Source organism: Ursus maritimus (genome assembly GCF_017311325.1).
Source record: "Ursus maritimus isolate PB19 chromosome X unlocalized genomic scaffold, ASM1731132v1 scaffold_X1, whole genome shotgun sequence".
Lineage (NCBI taxonomy): Eukaryota > Metazoa > Chordata > Mammalia > Carnivora > Ursidae > Ursus > Ursus maritimus.
In genome coordinates this window covers 65,327,716-65,350,208 of record NW_024423319.1, presented here as the reverse complement: position 1 = coordinate 65,350,208, position 22,493 = coordinate 65,327,716, and the positions used below count along the sequence as shown (strand labels likewise).

General features: G+C 34.9%; 1 protein-coding gene across 2 annotated transcripts in view; it reads right to left on the bottom strand.

Moving 5' to 3' along the window:
• Window positions 1–22,493, bottom strand: part of ABCB7 (ATP binding cassette subfamily B member 7) — a 202,540-nt gene that overhangs the window by 51,675 nt on the left and 128,372 nt on the right. For both annotated transcript variants that reach the window (XM_008703059.2, XM_040630520.1), the window contains exon 4: window positions 12,960–13,079. In XM_008703059.2, the coding sequence (XP_008701281.2) occupies window positions 12,960–13,079 (120 nt within the window). The remainder of the gene's footprint in view (window positions 1–12,959; window positions 13,080–22,493) is intronic.

The window sequence follows — 22,493 nt, the reverse complement described above, 5'->3', positions numbered from 1 at the left end:
CCAAAATATCCAAGGTTTCAATAAAAAAAAATCACTCATTATACCAAGGACTACTAAGATATCAACTTCAAATAAAAGAATACAATCAACAGACACAAATGTTAGAACTACCTGATGAGGATTTCAGAATAGCCATCATGAAAGTGCTTTAAGGAGCACTTATGAACATGCTTCAAACAATGAAAAAACAGAATGTCTCCCCAGATAGAGAACGTAAAGAAGAACCAAATGAAAAAATCGAGAACCAAAAAATATGACTGGAAAAAAAAGACTGTATGGGCTCCATGCAGAATGGAGAGAACAAAAGAATCAGTCAACATGAAAACAGAACAATAAAATAATATATTGAGTATGAACAAGAGAGAGAAAACACTAAAAAAGTGGGAGAGGGTACAACACTCTGGGATCTATGGTACTATAAAAAAAGGATATATCACTCCTCTTTAGAGTCTCAGAAGATTAGGAGAGAAAGTGTGAGGCTGGAAAAAGTATTCAAAGAAATAATGACTAAAAATTCCCCAAATCTGGCAAAAGACATAAATCTACAGATTCATGAAAATGAGCAACCCCCTGAATAGGGAAAACCCAAAGAAATTCACACCAAGACACATTATAATTAAAATTCCAAAAGCTAAAGACAAATTTAAAAATCTTAAAAGCAGCCAGATAGAAACAATTCATTATGTATAAGGGGAAAAACAATTTGAAGAAACCAGATTTCCAGGGAGGCCAACAGGAAGTGGCACATTTTTCGAATGGTAAAAGAAAAGAACTGTCAACTTAGAATCCTTTAATCAGCAAAACTAGCCTTCAGGAATGAAAGGAATATCAAGACCTTTTCAGATTAAGGAAAACTAAAAATTAGTCACTGGCAGACCTCTAAAAGAACTGCTAAAGGAAACTCTTCATACACATGGGAAATGGAAGCAGCCAGAAGCCTGGAACATCAGAAATGAAGGAAACCAACAGAAATACTAAGTACCTGTGCAAAACTATACGAATAGATACACTAAAAGGCACAATAGATAAATTAAAGCGGGAGAGTAAAACATGCTTAAATAACACAAAAGATGGCAGGAAAGGTGAAACAGAGTAACCAAAGAGGAAACTGGCATAAAATAAATAATAAAATGGTAGGCCAAACTCCAAATTTATCAATAATTATCAATATAATTATCAACAAATTATAATGACCAACGTAAGCAAATAATTATTAATGTATCAATATACTAGCAATGAATGACTGGAAACGAACATTTTTAAAAATTACAATAGCTGGGGGCGCCTGGGTGGCACAGCGGTTAATCGTCTGCCTTCGGCTCAGGGCGTGATCCCGGTGTTACCGCATCGAGTCCCACATCAGGCTCTTCCGCTATGAGCCTGCTTCTTCCTCTCCCACTCCCCCTGCTTGTGTTCCCTCTCTCGCTGGCTGTCTCTCTCTGTCGAATAAATAAATAAAATCTTTAAAAAAAAAAATTACAATAGCTGGGTGCCTAGGTGGCTTAGTCAGTTAAGCATCTGCCCTCGGCTCAGGTCATGATCCCAGGGTCCTGCTCAGTGGGGAGTCTGTTTCTCCCTCTCCTTCTGCCCCTCCCCCCGTTTGTGCTCTTTCATGCTCTCTCTCTCAAATAATAAATAAAATCTTAAAAAATTACAATATCCCCCCAAAGAAATCCTTAAGTATAAACCGCACCCAGGATTTTTCAACCTTCAGCACTACAGACATTTTGGGTTAGATAATTCTTGCTTATGGGAAGAGATATTCTGTGCACTTTAGGATGCTTAGGAGTGTCCCTAACATCTACCTACTATATGCTAGTGGCACCCTCATCCCCAACTGTGACCATCAAAAATGTCTCCAGATAGTGCCAAATCTCCCCTGAAGGGTTGGAAACTAATGGTCTAATCAAACATGTTCAGTGTCTGTATGCTGAAGGCTACAAGTGCTTTGAAATAAATCAAATAAGATCTAAGTAAATGGAGAGATATTCTATGTTCACTGACTGGAACACTCAACATAGTAGGGATGTCAATTCTCCCCAGTTGGTCTAGAGATTTAATTAAAATCCATTTAAAAATCCTATATGGCTTCTTTGTGGCTATAGACAAGATTCTAAAATTATATAGACAGACAAAGAAACTGGAATAGCCAAAACAATTTTAAAAATCCCTGGAGGAATCATACTATCTATCTTTACACCTTACTATAAAGCTACAACAATAACGTCAATGTGGTGTTGATGAATGGAGAGACACAAACATATAGATCAACAGACAAGAACAAAGTCCAGAAAAAGATACACACACACACACTCTCTATGGTACACGAGAATAATGGCTCCCTAAAATCTCCATGTACTAATGTACTAATCTCCAGAACCTACGAAGATGATACCTTACATAGCAAAACAAACTTTGCATGTGATTAAACTAAAGAATATGAGCTGGGGAGAGTATTAGGAACTACTTGGAGGGCCAAGTGTTATCAAAAGGGTCCTTATAAGAGGGAGGTGGGGGGGGATCCAAAGTCAAGAGAAAAGATTTACTATAGAGGCCAAGAGTCAGATTCAGAGAGACTCAAGATGCTACTGGCTTTAAGATGGAGGGAGGGGCCACAAGTCAAGGAATGTAGACAGAAAGGCAAGGAAATGGATTCTCCCCCAAGAGCCTCTGAAGGGAACGCAGCCCTGACAAATGCTTTTATTTTGACCCAGGAAACCTAATTTTAGACTTCTGACCTTTACAAAATAATACATATGTGTTGTTTTAAGCTATCAAGTGTGAAAAGTTTTTACAGCAGCAATAGGATATAAAGGAAATGCAATTGGGAGAGTATAGCCTTTATGTTAGGAACAACTGGACAAAACAATGAACCTTCAACCAAACTGGATACAATAATTAACTCAAAATGGAGCATAAATATAAACATAAAAGGTAAAAATATAACTTTTAGAAGAAAACTCAGGAGAAAATCGTAATGACCTTGAGTTAGGCAAACAGTTCTTAGACATAACAACTAAAACATAATCCATAAAAGAAAAAAAATGATAAACTGGAACCTATCAAAATTAAAAACTCTTGTTCTATATAAAGCACTACGAAGGGAATTTTTTAAAAAGCTACAGATGGGAGAAAATATTTGCAAATTATATATCTAAGAAAGGTCTCATACCCAGAATGTATAAATAACTCACCAAACAGTAAAAACAACAGCCTAACTAAAAATGGACAAAACACTTGAACAGACAGTTCACCAAAGTAGATATATGGCTGGCAACTAAGCACATGAAAGGATATCCAACAACATTATCCATTAGGAAAATGTATATTGAAACCACAAAATACCACTAAATGCCTGACAATATCATGTGTTGGCAAGGAAGTGAAGCAACTGGAACTCTCATACACTGCTTGCTGGTGGGAAGACAAAAATAACCATTACGGAAAACAGTTTGGTGGCTTCTTATAGAGTTAAAAATATACTAACCATGACCCAAAAATTCCACTCCTAGATATTTATCCTAGAGAAATGAAAACTCAAGTTCACACAAAAACCCATACTTAAGTGTAATTTATAGTCACTCTAGTTATAATTGCCAAAAGATGGAAAGAAACCAAATGTCCACCAGTGGATAAATATATTACATCCATACTATGGAATACACCTCAGCAATAAAAAGAAAAATGAACTACTGATATACTTAGTGACTTGGATGAATGACAAAGGCATTATGTTGTTTAAGAGAGCCAGCTCAAAAGGTTATATACTATACGATTCTATTTATATGGTATTCTCAAAATGACAAAACTATAATGAGATAGGAGAAATCAGTAGTATCCAGCAGTTAGGGGTCTGAAGAGGATATATAGACAAAGGGGTTATACAAAAGAGATTTTTGGGGTGGTAGCACTATTCTGTATCCTGACTGTGGCAGTAATTACATGAATATATCCATGTATTAAAAATCATAAAAGAGTACCCTTTACTGCATGTATATTAAAAGTAAAATTTTAAAAATAAAGCCAGTGTCTCAGGTCACACCAAACCTGGCTCCCTATAGGCTGGAGAGGTCTAAAACTAAGGCTAAATGTTAATGTACTTTAATCAAAATTGACTCAGTACAGAGTTTAATTCCCCTGTTGTTTTCTAAATATTGATAAACTGTTTTTACCGGATTATAATCATGTGACAAAAGTTATGTTTCATCTGTAACTGCAGCATGCTCATTAATTTACCATTAATTTAAGTATAAGAGAAATAAAAGGACTTATTACCACAATTTTTTTTCTTTCCTAGATCAAAAGTTCGAATCAAATATATAAATAATCTTCAAAATTCTTGAATTTTCAGAAACTGGTATATAATTAGGAAACTGAATTTGTTTAATTTTAACTAGGAAATGCAAGATTTGGGACATAAATTAAATAACAAACTTAAGGAAAAAGTACAATCACCATAAAGGACAGCCAAAAGTATGCTGTATCTATATGATGCCAAATTTACTGGTCCACATGAGCAGTCTGCTGAGGGTCTCAAACTCTAGATTTTAAAGTGACTTTTCCCTTCTTGGTCATGCAAGTATTATCTATGTTATCTGAGGAACCCAATTCTTCCAGACCTTTTTAATACCTAAATTCCTCAATAATTAATCTCTTTCACAGCAGCCTCTGATAATTAAGGACTCTGTAACTAGTGCTGCCAAGAAGGGCCCAATATATGTGAATAGGTAAAAGAGAATTTTGTTTGTGTACCTCTCCAGTCTCAAAAGGATCAGAAGGAGAGAAAGAATATAAAGGACAAGAGCACTAAAGGGAGATATGATTAGCAAGGCAAAACAAGGAGAAAAGAAAAGTAGGCAAAATACTCAATTTGTAAATACCATCCCTTCCAGAAAACAGAGATAGAGGGAAAATTTCTGAACTTGTTCTAGGAGGCCAGCACTACCTTAATACCAAAACCAGGCAGACATCACAAGAAAGGAAAACTCTGGACCACTATCTCTCATGATTACAGATAAAAAAATTCTCACCAAAATATTAGCAAATCAAATCCAATAATGTATAAAATAATTATACAACATGACCAAGTGGAATTCATTCCAGGTATGCATAGCTAGTTCAATATTGGAAAATCAATTAATGTAATCCATCACATCAGCAGGCTAAAGAAAAAATATCATATGGTATCAATAGAGGCAAAAAAAAAAAAAGCACTAGACAAAATCCAACACCTATTCATGATAAGAACTCTCAGGAAACTGGGAAGAGAATAGAAAGAAACTTCTTCAACTTGATTAAGGACACCTACAAAAAACCCTATAGCTTACAACATACTTAATGATGAGAAACTAGATGCTTTACCCCTAAATTTGGGAACAAAGCAAAGATGCCCTCTCCTACTGCTCTTGTTCAACACGGTACTGGAGGTCCTAGATAATACAGTAAGAAAAGGAAATAGAAGGCACACATATTAGGAAAGGAGAAATAAAATCATTTTGCAGATGATATGATTATCCATGTAGAAAATCCAGAAGAACTGACAATAACGACAACAACAACAACAACAACAACAACAAAACAACAAAAACCCTCCTGAAACTCTAGCAAGGCTGCAGGATATACAAAAGTCAATTGCTTTCCTCTATATCTCCAGTGAAAAATATATGATTAAAAATTTAAAAAAATAATACCACTTAAATTAGTACCCAAAATGATATAATTAGGTATAAATCTAACAAAGCATGTCTAAGATTTATATGAGGAAAACTATAATACCCTGATGAAAGAAATCAAAAAAGAACTAAATGAACAGATTCCATGTTCATGGATGGAATGACTCAATATTATAAAGATGTCAGCTGTTCCTATATTTGCTCTATATATTCAATACAGTCCCAATCAAAATCCCAGCAAACAATTTGGTAGATATGGACAAACCGATTCTAAGCTTTACAGAGAAAAACAGAAGACCCAGAATAACCAACACAATATTGGGAAAAAAAACCCAACAATGTCAGAGGACTGACACTACTTGATTACAAGACTTACCATAAAGCTACAATAATTAAGTGTGGCACTGGCAAAAGAATATATCAATAGAACAGAACAGAGTCCAGAAATAGATAAATATACACAAATATATTCAACTGATGTTTGACAAAGGAGTAGAGGCAACCCAATGGAGGCAAAATAGTCTTCAAAAAAATGGTGCTAGAACAACTGAACGTGCAAAAAAAAAATCTAGACATTGGCCTTTCACAAAAATTAACTCCAAATGAATCACAGTCCTAAATGTAAAGCACAAAGCTATAAAACTTCTAGAAGATAACTTAAAATAAAATCTAAGTGACCTTTGGTTTGGCAATGACATTAGATGTAACACTAAAGGCACAATCCATGAAACACTGGTAAGTTGGACTACATTAAATTTTAAAACTTCTGTGAAAGACACTGTTAAAAGAAGGAAAATACAAGCCACAGACTGCATGAAAATATTTGCAAAAAATCTATCTGATAAAGGACTGGTAGTCAAAATACACAAAGAACTCTTTAAAACTCAATAATAAGAAAATGAACAACCCAATTTAAAAATGGGCAAAAGACTTAACAGGTATCTCACCAAGGAAGATATAGAGATGACCAAGAGCATATGAAAACATGTGCAATATAACACGTCATTAGGCAATATCAAATTAGAACAAAAATGAGATAGCGTTACACGCCTATTAGACTAAAATCCAGAACACTGACAACAGCAAATACTGACAAGGATGTGGGGCAACAGAAATTCTCTTATTCACTGCTGGTGGGAATGCAGAATGGTACAGCCACTTTGGAAGACAGTTTGGCAGTTTCTCACAAACTAAACATAGTCTTAATATATAATCAAGCAATTGCACTCTTCAGTAATTACCCAAATGAGCTGAAAACTTATATCACACAAAAATCTTGCACACAAATGTTTATTGCAACTTTATTTTATGCCAAAATCTGGAAGCAACCAAAATGTCTTTCAAAAGGTGAATGGATATACACATTATATGGTATGTCCATACGATGGAATGCTTTTCAGCAATAAAAATAAATGAACTATCAAGTCATAAAAAAGACATAAATGACTCTGAAATGTATATTGTTAAGTGAAAAAAGCCAGTCTATAAGAGCTATATATTGTATGATTCCAACTATATGACATTATGGAAAAGGGCAAAACAACAGAGATAGTAAAATGATCAATGGTTGCCAGGGATTTGGGAGGATGGAGAGATGACCAAGTGAAATACACTGGATTTTTAGGGGCAGTAGAACTCTTCTGTATGATACTTCAATGGTAGATACATGAGACTATGCATTTCCCCAAACCTATAATAAGTGTCCAACACAAAGAGTGAATCCTAATGTAAACTATGAACTTAGCTAATAAGAATAATATATTTTTAAATAATTGGTTCATCAATTGTAACAACTGTACCATATTAATGCAAGATGTTAGTAACAGAAGAAATTGAGTGGGATTGGGGCGGGGATGTATAGGAATTCTCTGTCCTTACTGCTCAATTTTTCAGTAAGCCTAAAACTTCTCTAAAATATAAAGTCTTTTAATTAAAAAACTATTCCAAGATATAAATCATACTTCTCAACAAAAGGCTTTAGGTAGCATTGTTTCATTTTAAAAAGTGTTTTTCAGAAAATTTTTAAAGAATCAAAGTTAAGCAAAAAATGCACGAATCTTCTGAAGTTACAAATGTCAAGACAGTAGTTACTGGAAAATTCTAGCTCTTCCATGAAGCCTTCCTTAAATGCCTAATCGCTGGAACTCCCATATATCTTCATTTGTGACTCCCTTATGGATATTTATGTTATATATATATATATTATTTGTGTATTTTTCTCCCTCAGTACACTGCAACTCTAGGAGGGAAGGCAAGGCCCACATTTTATTCATTTTTGCATTCCCAGTTGCCTAGAACAGCATCTTGTACCTAACAGCCACTCAACAAATGTTGCTCAATACATACTTCTATGATCTGAACGTCCCCCTGCCAAATTCACATGTTGAATCCTAACCCCCCAGAGTGATGATACTGGAAGTGGGGCCTTTAAGAGGTGATCAGGCCCTTATGGAATTAGTACCCTTATAAAAGAGTCCCCAAAGACCTTTCACCTCTTACATGATGTAGGTTACAACAAAAAGACAGCCATCTATGAACCACCTAGTTTATGGTGTTTTTTATAGCAGTGTAAACAGACTAAGACACAAAAATTATTCCTTACTTTATATAATAGATGCACTCTTGAAGAAAAGGGATATATTTTTATAAAATACCCTCTCCCTTGAAATTATTTTATAATTTTAAATAAAGCTTATTTTCATTTGTAACAGGTTTTTAATTGAGATATCCTTTTGTACTTGATACTTTAAGTTCTCTGTCAACTAAGTCATTCCAAAGATGGTGCTGGTTAGAGAAGATGAGTAAACTTTTTTATAACATTAAAATAAACTTATTTTATGTAAACAGATGGCTTTAGTAAATATGTTTTACATTTTCCTTAAATCCTGGCACAGCTGCATGTGATATACTAATAGGTTAAATTAAAAAAAATTCTTAGATCTCAAAATCCTCTGATTAATGAAAATGTGATACTCCTAGGATATATGTGTGGATGGTAAGAAAAGGCACTGCATATGATTTGTAAGGATTTAAGGACTGAAGGCAAATAGTGTTCTATCTCTGTCTGTCTCTATCTCTGTCTCTCTCTTGGCAGCAGAACCCCTAAAATATATCTTATATAGGACTCCAACATATTAAAAATAGAATTTCTGCAATTCAGAAGAAATACCAACCCATCCTTCTTGGGTTTCTCTGGGCTGCAAGGCATCTTTACATAATGCAGTTTATCTTAAAAAATCTTTGCTGGAGACAATGATAGCCTTAAGACCTTCAGAATGAAAAGAGCATTAATAGACAAATAAGTAAGCAGATGGTATGCTGTGGCCCCATATGTTAAGCAGAAATCCTCCTCCCTTTTTCTTCTTCTCACTTGACATTTCTCTCTTTCTGTCCTCCTTCTCCCTCACGGATGCTTCTGGCCTTGCTGTGAAACCACCACATGCTGCTCAGATGGCTGGGTGGCATTCATTTATAGCTGAGAAGATTCCTGAACCCTGCCCTAAGATTCCCACAAGTATGCGGAGGAGGTAGGGAAGACCACAGTATAAAGGGGAATAGATCCGTCCAAAGTGCTTATATGCCAAAGCATGTAATCAGGTTGAAAAAAAAATAGGAAGCCAACGAATGAAAGGGGTAACGATCCATATTTGCATGCAAAGTATAAATCATACCTGCAATACTACCAAAATTAAACAATGACCATGTATTAAAGATTGGGAGAGTAATCACTTTTAAACACAGTAGAGAAGCTAGAAAAATGATGTTAGGAATGGTTAAATGCTACTACTATACATTCCTAAATTTATCCTATGGTCTAGTTCCTGTCTAGTGAAAAGTAAACTGTTTTTCTATATGTTCTGAAAGTACAAGCATGCAATCATTATAACATCAGGTAATCTATGTCTTTTCCTGACTCAAAAGGAATCCAACATACTTTTTAAGGACTGATTTTTCTATATTCACTTCTGTTTACTTATCATTAGTTTATAGGAGGCTAGTACAGCACTATCCATCCTATTGGTGCTCAGTATTTATTGAGAGAAGAATCAAATATTAGCCTTCTAAAAGTATTTCAGTCCTTAAGAAAGTTACCTTGACCTAGTTTTTATACCCTGACATTGACCTGTCACCAAGCAACAGAAATCTGTATTTTGAACAACTGAAATTCACTCCAAAAATAAAATCTAATACAAATTATTTAACATTCCTCCCTTTGACTAACCTAATTAGTCATGTTCTAACCTGTTCTCTTCGACTCAAAACGAAGTCCAGAAAACAATCTGCCTTTAACTTGTCAGCAAAATACTTTCATTCAGCTAATAAAGGCCAATTTGCTAATTCTGCCTCACACAAGAGCTCAGAATAATCTTTATCCTTAAGTAATTTGTAGGTAAAAGACAATTCAGCAACCAGTACTGTGCTAAAATTATAAGAGTTAAAAGAATTTCAACATTAGCTACCAAAATTAGATTTATAATATTATCCTCTCTGTTCAGCTTAAACAAACAGAATAAAGTATGGATTCTTGGTCTGTTGTTCAGTATCTTGATTTAGTCTTCTCCCAGGGAAGGGGTCTGGTTCATTGGGAGAGTACTCAACAGAACCCACAGACGAGAAAGAAGAAAAGACAATGAACAGTCAGACTGAATTATTCTAGTTTTACTTTCCAATCACTCCTTTCCTGTTTCCATTGCTGTTTATTACCCTATAGGAGCACATTTATCACAGGTTCTCTCTGTAGTCATCTTCTATTTCTGCTCTATTTCTTGGTCAACTGATCTGCACTGTCTCAACTATTACCTCTCCCCCCTCCCCCAACTATTACATCTTAATCTCTCTAGCCTGGGGCTCCTTCCTAAACTTGTCTTGCATTTTATATTATCATTTAAGTATCTCTGTCTCAACATTCCATTAGCATCTCAAACTTAACTTGCCCCAAACCTAAATTTTCATCTTCCCAAACAAGACCTCCCAACTTCCTACCTACTGTTATAAGCATTTTTCTTCTCTTATCCTCGGCATCAACGTTGAATCCTACCTCTCTTTTACTTCTAATATCTGATCCATTGCTACGTCTTGTTGATTCTACTTCCGTTACCTCACAATATCTCTGGCATCTTTTCCCTCCATATTACCATTTCTACCACTACTCCAGTACAAAGTGCTATTACTTCTCATCTAGATTATTACATCAGCCTCATAACTGGTCAGTAAATATTTGCTGAATGAATACATGAAATGAAAATCAATGGTATCCCTACTTTAGTTCTCTTACCGCCCTAATCCATCTTATACAACTGGATCAGATTAATTTCCTAAAATATAGCTCTAACTTTACTACTCTTCTGCTCAAAATATATGTTCCTACTTCCAATGTAATTAAATTTTTGTTTCACAGTTAAGGTATTTCACATTAGGAGCTCCATCTATCTTTCCAAGGTTACTTCTAGTTTCTCTGAAACATTATCCCCTCACAAGAGCAAAGCTGAACTATTTACTACTCCACACACGCTATACGTCCTCTCTCATTCTGTCCATGTTACTCCTATACCTGTAACAATCCCACCTCAATCCAAGACTATCTCAGACATCACCTCCTCTGTGGAACCTTTCCAGACTCCCCATTTGGTGGCTTTTTCCTTTGAAATCACCCAATATGTGAATGGTACTTTTTTTTTTAAGATTTTATTTATTTACTTGACAGAGAGAGACAGCCAGTGAGAGAGGGAACACAAGCAGGGGGAGTGGGAGAGGAAGAAGCAGGCTCCCAGCAGAGGAGCCTGATGTGGGGCTCGATCCCAGAATGCTGGGATCGCGCCGTGAGCCGAAGGCAGACGCTTAACAACTGCGCCACCCAGGCGCCCCTGAATGGTACTTCTTTTAAATCATTTATGACCTACTTTGCACCATAGCAATAAAATATAACTTGTCTTATCCTGTATGACTTGAGAGAAGAAATATGCTTTTTTTTTAAAAGATTTTATTTATTTGACAGAGAGACAGCCAGCGAGAGAAGGAACACAGCCGGGGGAGTGGGAGAGGAAGAAGCAGGCTCCCAGTAGAGCAGGGAGCCCAATGCAGGGCTCGATCCCAGGACCCTGGGATCACGCCCTGAGCCGAAGGCAGACGTTTAACAACTGAGCCACCCAGGTGCCCCAGAAATATGCTTTATTCACGTCTGAATACTCTGCAGGGCCAAGAACAGTCCTTTGTATGACAAGTTCTCAAAACCTATTTTCAGAGTAAGGAAAAGAATGAGTAAATAAAAGGCAACATACATGACATAGAGGAGAAATAAGTGATATGACCTGGATTCTAAAACAATATATTAACCCTTAAACAAAAGAGTGGTAGTCAAACCTCATTTATACTTTTCAGCAGACTTTTTCCCCCATATTTTTGATGGAAATCTAAATTAATTTATTTTTATTTTAATACATATGTTTTACTACGTGCCAAACACTGTTCCAAGCCTTTTGTATGCTAATTTATTTAATCCTTATAACAACAGTATATTTACCTTATTTTACAACTTGGGAAACTGAGGCATGAAGACTAAGCAATTTGCCCAATGTTACAACATTAGTAAGTGCCAGAGCCCAGGAATTCTGACTCCAAAGACTACATGTTGCACTTAAAAATATAAACTTCACTGACTTTAAAATCTGAATAAACTAAAAATAAGGTTTTTTTCCCTTAAAGTTCAGAGTCATTATAACTGCTTATTAAAATGTGCTACACATAGTACAGAGATAAACTGAAGAGGCTGCTAAGATATAGAGGGCTCTTATACTGAGTGGTACAAAAATGCCCAGTTTTTGTGGGTGGTTTTTTTTTTTTTTTAAGTTTTCCTGTTTATTTCCCTTCACATTGCTGTTTACCACTTATGGCTATCAGTGTGCCTAAATGTGTCTTCATCCTCTTTCCAATTTACTGGGAGATGAGAACCAAGCTTACCAGAAATATGTATTAAGTAAGAGCCACCAGGGCTTTGAGGAGATTCTTTTATAAAGTTCTTTATGCTTTGTTACCACTAATGATCCTGTATCTTACACTGGTTTCAAGAGTGAATTCCATTAAGTTGAGGCCCTTAAATCTGATCCACAAATAAACTGGACATTACCATATAATTTCTGATTGCATAAAATAGTTATGTAAATGAGGGTCCTAAAAATTAACAATGCTCCCCCCAAAGTAGCTTACATCAGCTCAAGTTTCACTATTAGAAAATGCCATACTATTTCTTAGTTACAGCAACAAACAATGTATAATTTCTCTTATTCTTACCTTTGCGCCACCCAAAAATGCCAAGGAAATGGCCACCCTAGCTCGTAGATCTGGCCTGTCTTTGGGCCACACGTAAGAAAGCATTGCTTTTATGATTTTCCGAGTATCAACATCTTTTAACTGTTGAAAGAGAGAAAACAAAGCAGTAAGTAACATGTCATTTCAAATATAACTGCATTTCAATAATGTAGAATTATGTACATATTTGAGAAAAATTTGCAAACATTACAAACATAACTTCTTTTATTCAAGTATAATTAACATACAGTGTTAATGCAATCCCTATCAAAATACCAACAACATTTTTCACAGAACTAGAACAAATAATACTAAAATTTGTTTGGAATCACAAAAGACCCTGAATAGCCAAAACAATCTTGAAAAGGAAGAACAACCCTACAATCCAGTGATCACGCTACTCGGTAATTGCCCAAAGAATACAGATACACTAATTCAAAGGAATACATGCACCCCTATGTTTGTAGCAGCATTATTTATAATAGCTAAATTATGGAAGCAGCCCAACTGTCCACTGATTAATGAATGGAAAAAGAAGTAGCAGTATATATATACAATGGAATATGCCTCAGCCATTAAAAGAATGAAATCTTGCCATTTGTAATGACATGGATGGAGCTAGAGGGTGTAATGAAAGTCAGTCAGAAACAAATACCATATGATTTTATTCATGTGGAATTTAAGAAACAAAACAAATGTGCAAAAAGAAAAAAAAAAAAGAAAGAGAGAGAAACAGACTCTTAATTAGAGAAAACAAACTGATGGTTACCAGAAGGGAGGGGAGTGGGGGAGACGAATGAAAAGAGGTGATGGGGATCGGGGAGGGTACTTGTCATGATGAGCACTGGGGTGATATGTGGAATTGCTGAATCACTGTATTATACACTTGGAACTAATACTGCACTGTACATTAATTAACTGGAATTAAAATAAAAACTAAAAAAAAAAAAAGACCAAAACTGGAGGTATCATAATCCCAGATTTCAAGATATATTATAAAGCTGTAGTAATTAAAACAGTATGCTACTGGCACAAAAACAGACAGGTCAACGGAACTAGAGAGTCCAGAAATAAACCCTTACTTTTATGGTGAATCAATCTACGACAAAGGAGGCAAGAATATACAATGGGAAAAAGACAGTCTCTTCAACAATGGTGCTGGGAAAACTGGACAGCTACGTGCAAAAGAATGAAACTGGACCGCTTTCTTACACTATACACAAAAATAAATTCAAAATGGATGAAAGACCTAAATGTGAGACAAGAAACCATAAAATTCCTAGAAGAAAACATCGGCAGTAATTTCTTTGACATTAGCTGCAGAAACGTTTTCCTAGATGTGTCTCTTCTGGCAGGGGAAACAAAAGCAAAATTACACTATTGGGACTACACCAAAATAAAAAGCTTTTGCACAAAGAAGGAAACTATCAAAAAACCAAAATGATATGGGAGAAGATATTTGCAAATGTAACTTTTATTCTGGATCTAAGGTCAGTGTCTTTCAAACTCAAACTACCTTGGAGAAAAAGAAATTACATAAATTGCTTTTAAAAAGCTACTTATATCCCTTAATTTTTTACTTCCAGCTACAGCCATCTTCATATTGCCAAAAAGTTATTCAGTGGGGACAAGAGGAGATGTACTATACAGTTATTTCTCATCTCTTAAGCTATCAATACATTACACAAAATTTAATAAATATTTCAATATTTCCATCTTTGTGGTCAAAATCTTTACATACTTTTGGTCTCTTTACCAATATGTTTATTTAAAATAGTCTGGAGCCCTCAGTCAAAACTCATGATAAAGTAGAGTTGTAATGCAATGTTTAGAAAAGTAGGAGTCTTGGTATTAATTTTACAGAAGTTTCATTATTAAAAATTTCAACAAAAACACAATTTTCCAGTCATGTTTAATCTGACCTAAATCATCTTACATTTTTCTTTCTCTCAAGTTCCTGAGGCAACAGTCCCATGAAATCTTTTTGTTTTAGTTTCAGCTTTTAGAGGCAGGATATTAAGAATCAAAACCACACTGTGTAAAGTCAAAATAAGATAATACATATATATTCCAAAAATACTGTTATTATAGTTGGCAAAATAATGTCCATTTAAAAAAACTGAAGTATCTACTCACTTTCTGGAATAGATATTTTAAAAAACCCCAAAAAGTTAATGCTCATTGCTGGTGAAGTTATATTGAAATGGGCACTCTAACACAGTATTAATGGGAGAGTAAACTGAAACAATCTATCCAGAAAGCATTTTGATATCTACCATCAGCTTTTTAAAATAATCTGCCCTTTGTGTCAAGAATTCCATTTCTATAAACTTATGCCTTCAAAAATACTTAAGAATATGCACCAAGCAGAATCAATTTTACTTCATAAAAATTTCTTCAATCTGTCTACTTCTATGTTCACTACCAACCTAATCCAAGCTATCATAACCTCTCACCTAAACTACTTGCAACATCCTCCTAAATGATTTCTCTGAAACTACTCTCCTCCCTGTTCAATTAGTACACCCCGCAATCAGGTATTACTCATAGTTTAAAACCCTTCAGTTGCATCCTACCATTCTTAAAATGAAGATCAAAGTCCATAACACCACTTGTGAGGCTCTGCTTGGCTTGGCCCCTGACTACATCTCTAACGATGTCATATACCACTGCTTTCAGTATTCATGCCATACTAGCTTTCTTTTCTTTTAGTTCCACAAATATGCTATAAACTTTCCTGCCACAGGACATTTGCATAATACCATTCATTCTGTCTGAAATAATCTCCATCTGTGAAACACCAACGCACTTTCCAACCTCTTCCAATTAGTTAACTGCCAGCTCAAGCAGCACTTCTTCAATGAGGTCTTCCCTAACCCCAGTCAGGATCCTTGGCTGTATTCTTTCACAGAAGAGTATTCCTTCTTCCAAAGCATCCATTTCAATTATAAACTATATATACAGAAGCGTGATTATTTGATTAACATCTGCTCTCCTGTTAGAATTTAATTCTATGTGAATAGCAGCTTTGTGTTTTGTGCTCACTGTTGTAACCTAATACCAAATATAGTGGCTGACATACAGCAGGTACTCAACAACTATCTACTGAATAAAGGAATGAAAAATTTAGCTATAGGATGTTTCTTCTCATGCTGTTTTAACAAGAAAAATTTGGAAACAGCCTACATGATCAATAATGGAGAACTGTACAAACAACTTACAGAGAATGTATACAACAAAGTGTAACCATTCAGAAATATATGTAGTGACACAGAAACATGTAAAGTGAAAAAAGCAAAGTACAAAACTTATTTTTCATGTTAAAAAAGTGATGTGTGTATGAGTTTACACATGTAAACAAACGGGTCTGAAAGCAATACCCCCAAAAGTGTTAAAATAAATAGCTGTGAATAGATGGAATCATTGATAATTTTTTACATTCTTTTCGCTTGCTTGTATTTTCTGTCGTTCACATATAATAAGAAAAAATTTAGTTCATTTTGAGGGAGGAAAGTTACACAATTTCAAGTAGATTTACACAGCAAGGAATGGAGGAAAACTGTCAACATGTAAGAAACCCAGGACAACACATTATGTTATACAGGGTAGTTTTATATTATGGTTATTGCCCCCAAAGTTCAACAAACTACTTTTCTAGTTTAAGTCCCAGTTTATTGAGTAAAGAGCAACAGAAATAAAACTATTCGTATTGTACTAAACACAGGACTATGTTTCTGGCTGCTTTAAAGATATAAGGTGGCAAAAACATGAAATGCTGAAAGTACACTTGTTAATGTTTTATTTTATTACACACATATACTCATATATGTTCTCATAACCAGTAAGATATTTTTAAAAATGGGAATAAGGCTGTAATTTAAAAATTCACTTTTTTCAATCAAACTATTACTAAATAAATATAATTTAATGCATTATAACACAAATTGAGGCACTTCAACCACTTTCCCATTTTACAAGTTTTATCTGTCTTATTTTTCTTGATGGAATAATGACAAAAAGGCCCTGTTTCTGCATATCTTTCTAAACACTCTCTCCTGTCAAAACCTTCTACAACACACCCCCAAATTTTTCAATAAGGACACAGAGAAGTTATGGCTAAGAGCAAGAAAATTATTCTAGTTGGCTTAATAGTGCATAAAATGTCACCATTTCATTTAACAAAATGGGTTCTGAAGTTGTGTAATCATGCATTATAAGTCCATTCAGCTATAAAGTATATGACTTCAGTTATATGTTAGATACACTATAAAGTTTGAAAAATGTCTTTTTTTAATAAGTGAAGTCCAAATCAAAAGGTGTATCAGAGGCTGAGGCACACTTCTAAAATATTTTAAACCAACTCGTTCCTGCTGCACAAGAGTAAAATAACACTGGAGATCTCAATACAGATCCTGAAAGACCATATACCACCTTTCAAAATCACCAGAATCATCATACTGTGGATACCCATAATTCACACACTGGACACACAATGGTAATCCTGAAAAACAAAAGGGTTATCTAAAGCCACAAGCTCCTACATTATTGGTGGGAATGCAAATTGGTACAGCCACTCTGGAAAACAGTGTGGAGGTCCCTTAAAAAGTTAAAAATTGAGCTACCCTATGATCCAGCCATTGCACTACTGGGTATGTACCCCAAAGATACAGACGTAGTGAAGAGAAGGGCCATATGCATCCCCAATGTTCATAGCAGCATTGTCCACAATAGCCAAATCGTGGAAAGAACCGAGATTCCCTTCAACAGATGAATGGATTAAGAAGATGTGGTCCAGGGGCGCCTGGGTGGCACAGCGGTTAAGCGTCTGCCTTCGGCTCAGGGCGTGATCCCAGCGTTATGGGATCGAGCCCCACATCAGGCTCCTCTGCTATGAGCCTGCTTCTTCTTCTCCCACTCCCCCTGCTTGTGCTCCCTCTCTCGCTGGCTGTCTCTATCTCTGTCAAATAAATAAATAAAATCTTAAAAAAAAAAAAAAGAAGATGTGGTCCATATATACAATGGAATATTACTCAGCTATCAAAAAGAACTATTTCTCAACATTTGCTGCAACATGGACGGCACTGGAGGAGATAATGCTAAGTGAAATAAGTCAAGCAGAGAAAGACAATTATCATATGGTTCCTCTCATCTATGGAACAGAAGAAGTAGGAAGATCGGTAGGAGAAGAAAGGGATAAAGAAAGGAGGGGTAATCAGAAGGGGGAACAAAGCATGAGAGACTATGGACTCTGAGTAACAAACTAAGGGCTTCAGAGGGGAGGGGGGTGGGGGAATGGGATAGGCTGGTGATGGGTAGTAAGGAGGGCACATATTGCATGGTGCACTGGGTGTTATACGCAACTAATGAATCACTGACCTTTATATCAGAAACCAGGGATGTACTGTATGATAACTAACATAATAAAAAAATATTATTAAAAAAATAAATAAATAAATCCACAAGCTTGAGACTGAATTCAAAACCACCTTCATTTCAACTTACTTTTCATTTCAGACTAAGCAACACAAATAGCATACATACTCATTTAAGATCACATTCTTAAAGAATGGGTGGAAAATATAGGAAATGGTCAAGGAGTATGATAAGAAATTCACTTATTTGAAAACATACTGTGTAAGGAGTAATTACAGGATAGGAAAAGAAATGATTTAAGGAAGGAAGTTCTTTCTCAGGGGTCAAAATTCCTGAAGCAACCAACGGTTGATATCTAATTTTTATTTAAGCCTCACTTACATGTAAACAGAAAACATGAAATTCTTCCACTTTTCTGCTTATCATTATCACAATAAGAAAAATTCAAAAGTCATTTTAAAAACCTAACTGCAAGGACATATCATGATAATGAAAGCTCCCTAAATTCGAATGCTATAGAAATATCATTAAAAGGCCTATAGAAGTAGGAGTGAATCTACTTTTTCTTTGCTAACAATAAATACAATGAGGCCTTCTTGCTACAGCTAAATAGCTTCAAATTTAAAATGTGAAGCTGACATTTTAAGCCCCATTAAAACTAGTACTATGTTAGTATGAGGAATAAACGTTTTTACAAAGGTCTCAAATATATACTGGAATTAGCTTGCCATAATAAAGGAAATCAATTGGATTCAGAAAGAAAACACAAAAGTAATACAAGAAAGAATTCAGATAGGCTCACTATACCTCTGTATGGTAACAAATTATATCTTTTTATCCTAGAAAAAGTAGAAGAGAGCTGTCAAAGAAGAGATGAAAGTGACTGAAACTAAGATGGGCCAAAAGAAAAAAAGCAGGTGCCACAAATAGAAACCTGATACCAGAAATAATGCTCAATAAATATTTATTCAATTAATAAATTAACATATGTATTCTTAAACACATGAGGACAATTGTTATTTATATTATATTCAGGAGGTATACCAATTACTTGATTTATTAAGTCATCATAACTTCTCACAGGTTTTTAAATTTACTTATTTGGTATTAATATATAGTTTCATAAGACTTATGAGGCTGGGCAGGTAAAAAGAAATAAGGAAAGGAGTATCTATTTATATACAGGGAGCTGAAACAGCAAAATCATAGTACGGTGGGCCAAAAACAAATGCATAAATAAAACTGGAAGCATCTGACCAAATAGGGTATAAGTGGAAAGCCACAAACTGCACTGCGTATATGCAGCAGTAATGAATTCAACAGTATGACCTGACGGAGAGATGTAGTCGCTAACAGCCATAAGTGCTATTAAGTGAATACCTATAGCTAATAACTATGTGGATAGGGCACAAAAACAAGAATAAAAAAAATCAAAACACATCTGGAGCAACTCACTTGGTAGAATTTTAAGATATTGAAGAAAATTGCGTACTAATAAGCTAACTATGTGTTTTGCTTCTCAGGTCAGTAACTTCGTATCTTACAACAGAAAAGGTTGTCAAGCACTGAAGCAAGAACAATTTTTTCTACCAAGAGTCCACTGCTTTCAAGGGTGTGCAGCTCACTGGGCTTTGATATGAAAATAAAAGAGTAAGAAAAAAGAAAATGATCATTTGATAAAGGTAACAAAATAACCTTTTCTTTAACTGATATGTGACGTATCTAAGAACTCTGGTTTTAAAGACATTCCTGAATTGAGGGGCACCAGGCTGCCTCAGTCAGTAGAGCATGTGACTCTTGATCTTGGGCTCACGAGTTTGAGCCCCATATTGGGTGTAGAGATTACTAAAAAAAAAAAAAAAAAAAAAAAAAAGACATTCCTGAATTCTAAGAGCAAGAAATGTTCTAATTCTAGATCAAGGGACTAGTTAATAAAGAAAGTACTTGGGGGCAAAATCTGTGGTGAGAGAGAATAAAATATATACTAAAAACTTTGGATGCAATTTATTTTGTATAAATGTACACTATAGACTGAATGTTTTCTCCCTAAAGAACCAATTTAGCAGCAGATAATTTGGAAGTGCCCAAACTGGACAGTGGAAACTGTCCAGAGAAGAGAACTCTTGTTTCAATCCATGCTAAAGGTAACTACCTGCAATTAAAGGAATAAATTCAGCCACTACTTCAATATTGTTAGAAATAACAGTGGTTTGACAAAAGCTAGGTCAAAAGACAAGCATGTTGAACAGATGTCTAATGGAAAAATCAAGGATAACTGAAAACTTTTCCAATATTATTGGAGATATAAGTATATAGTAAGTTTATGGATGGGAGATGAAAGATACATTGTCAGAAAAAGCTTTACTATTATTGTTACTTTCTCTATACCATAAGGTTTGTTTTCTATACTTTGTTGGTCTGATACCACAAATGAAGAGTTTATCTAGCATCGAAAAGGGCCTAAAACTAGTTTATGGTACATATGAGATGCATCTGTACCATAAATCAATTTAATAATATAGAATAAAAAAATAACAAGCTGACTGATATTCACATTGGACAGTTAATCCCCTATCCCAAAGGGAAGTCAACTGGAAAAATTAAAGATCATAAGGTTACTTGATGATGAATAAAATCAGAGCTAGAAAACAGCCTCTCCACGTCATCCAGGTATTCTTGTCCATTGATCTAAGTGTCCACTCATCTTAACGAGCCTGGAGATTCATTATTCCATTTTCTCCCCAGACTTCCAATTTTTTATTACTCCAAATTGCTGTTCCACTCCTTTTGATTATATCAAGATTTGTACCAAAGCTCTCCGATTGCTCTATTAAGTGCTAATCTCTCTTTTAATACTACTAGCTTCTTACTATATCCAATGAGGATCTGTTGCTAACATAAAAAAAGTATGTCAAGCAAAGTCCAGAAAGTCGTCCTTATTTTAAGTTCATTACTCATGTTATAATGAGCACAGATTGAACTAAATTTACTTATAGATGATTCTTCAAAAGCAGCACAGTAAAAAAGTTTAACTGCAGGAATATAGCACCAAAATTCTTCAGAAATCTGAAGACTGTATTATAAAACAAATAATTTCTTAATGTATCTATTTTAAAAAAAGAGCTTCCAAATACTGAAACTGTCACTCTTTTTTCACAATCCCTTTTACTACAGGGATTGGGTAAACAGATGATTTAAATACCTTCTGAGCAGCATTATTAATTTTTATTAGTAGTGTTAAGAACAGACAAGTGGTGCAGCCCACTGTGGAAAACAGTACGGAGGTTCCTCAAAAAGTTAAAAATAGAACTACTTTACCATCTGGCAGTCTCACAACTGGCTACTTATACAAGGACAAGAACACTAATTCAAAGGGATATATGCACCCCTATGCTTCTAACAGTATTACTTACAATAGCCAAGATATGGAAGCAGCCCAAGTGTTCACCAACTGATGAATAGATAAAAGAAAATGTGAGATATATATATATATATGTATACAGATATATATATACATATATACATATATATATGTATATGTATACATATATATATATATGTATATATATACACACACATACACACACACACACACACACAATGGAATATTATTCAGCCATGGCAATGAAACCTTGCCATTTGCAAAGACATCCATATAGCTAGAGAGTATAATCCTAAGTGAAATAAGTCAGTCAGAAAAAGACAAATACCCATATGAGTCCACTTATATGGAATTTTAGAAACAAAACAAACACGCAAAGGGGAAAAAAATAAGAGAGAGAGAAAGACAAAGCAAGAAACAGACTTGTAATTATAGAGAAGAGACTGATGGTTACCATAGGGGAGGGGGTGGGGGAATAGGTTAAATAGGTGATGGAGATTAAGGAAGGCACTTGTTGTGATGAGCACAGGGTAATGTGTGGAAGCATTGAATCACTATACTGTACACCTGAAACTAATATAACACTATGTTAACTAACTGGAATTATAAAAATATTTTAAAAAGAATAAGGATAATTAAATAAATGGATTAGGTAAACGGAGGATTTATCAGGAAGCAATGGGACATTCTAGGATCTTTCTAAACTAAGTGCATACAAGGGGAAATGTTAACCTCAACACACACACACACACACACACACA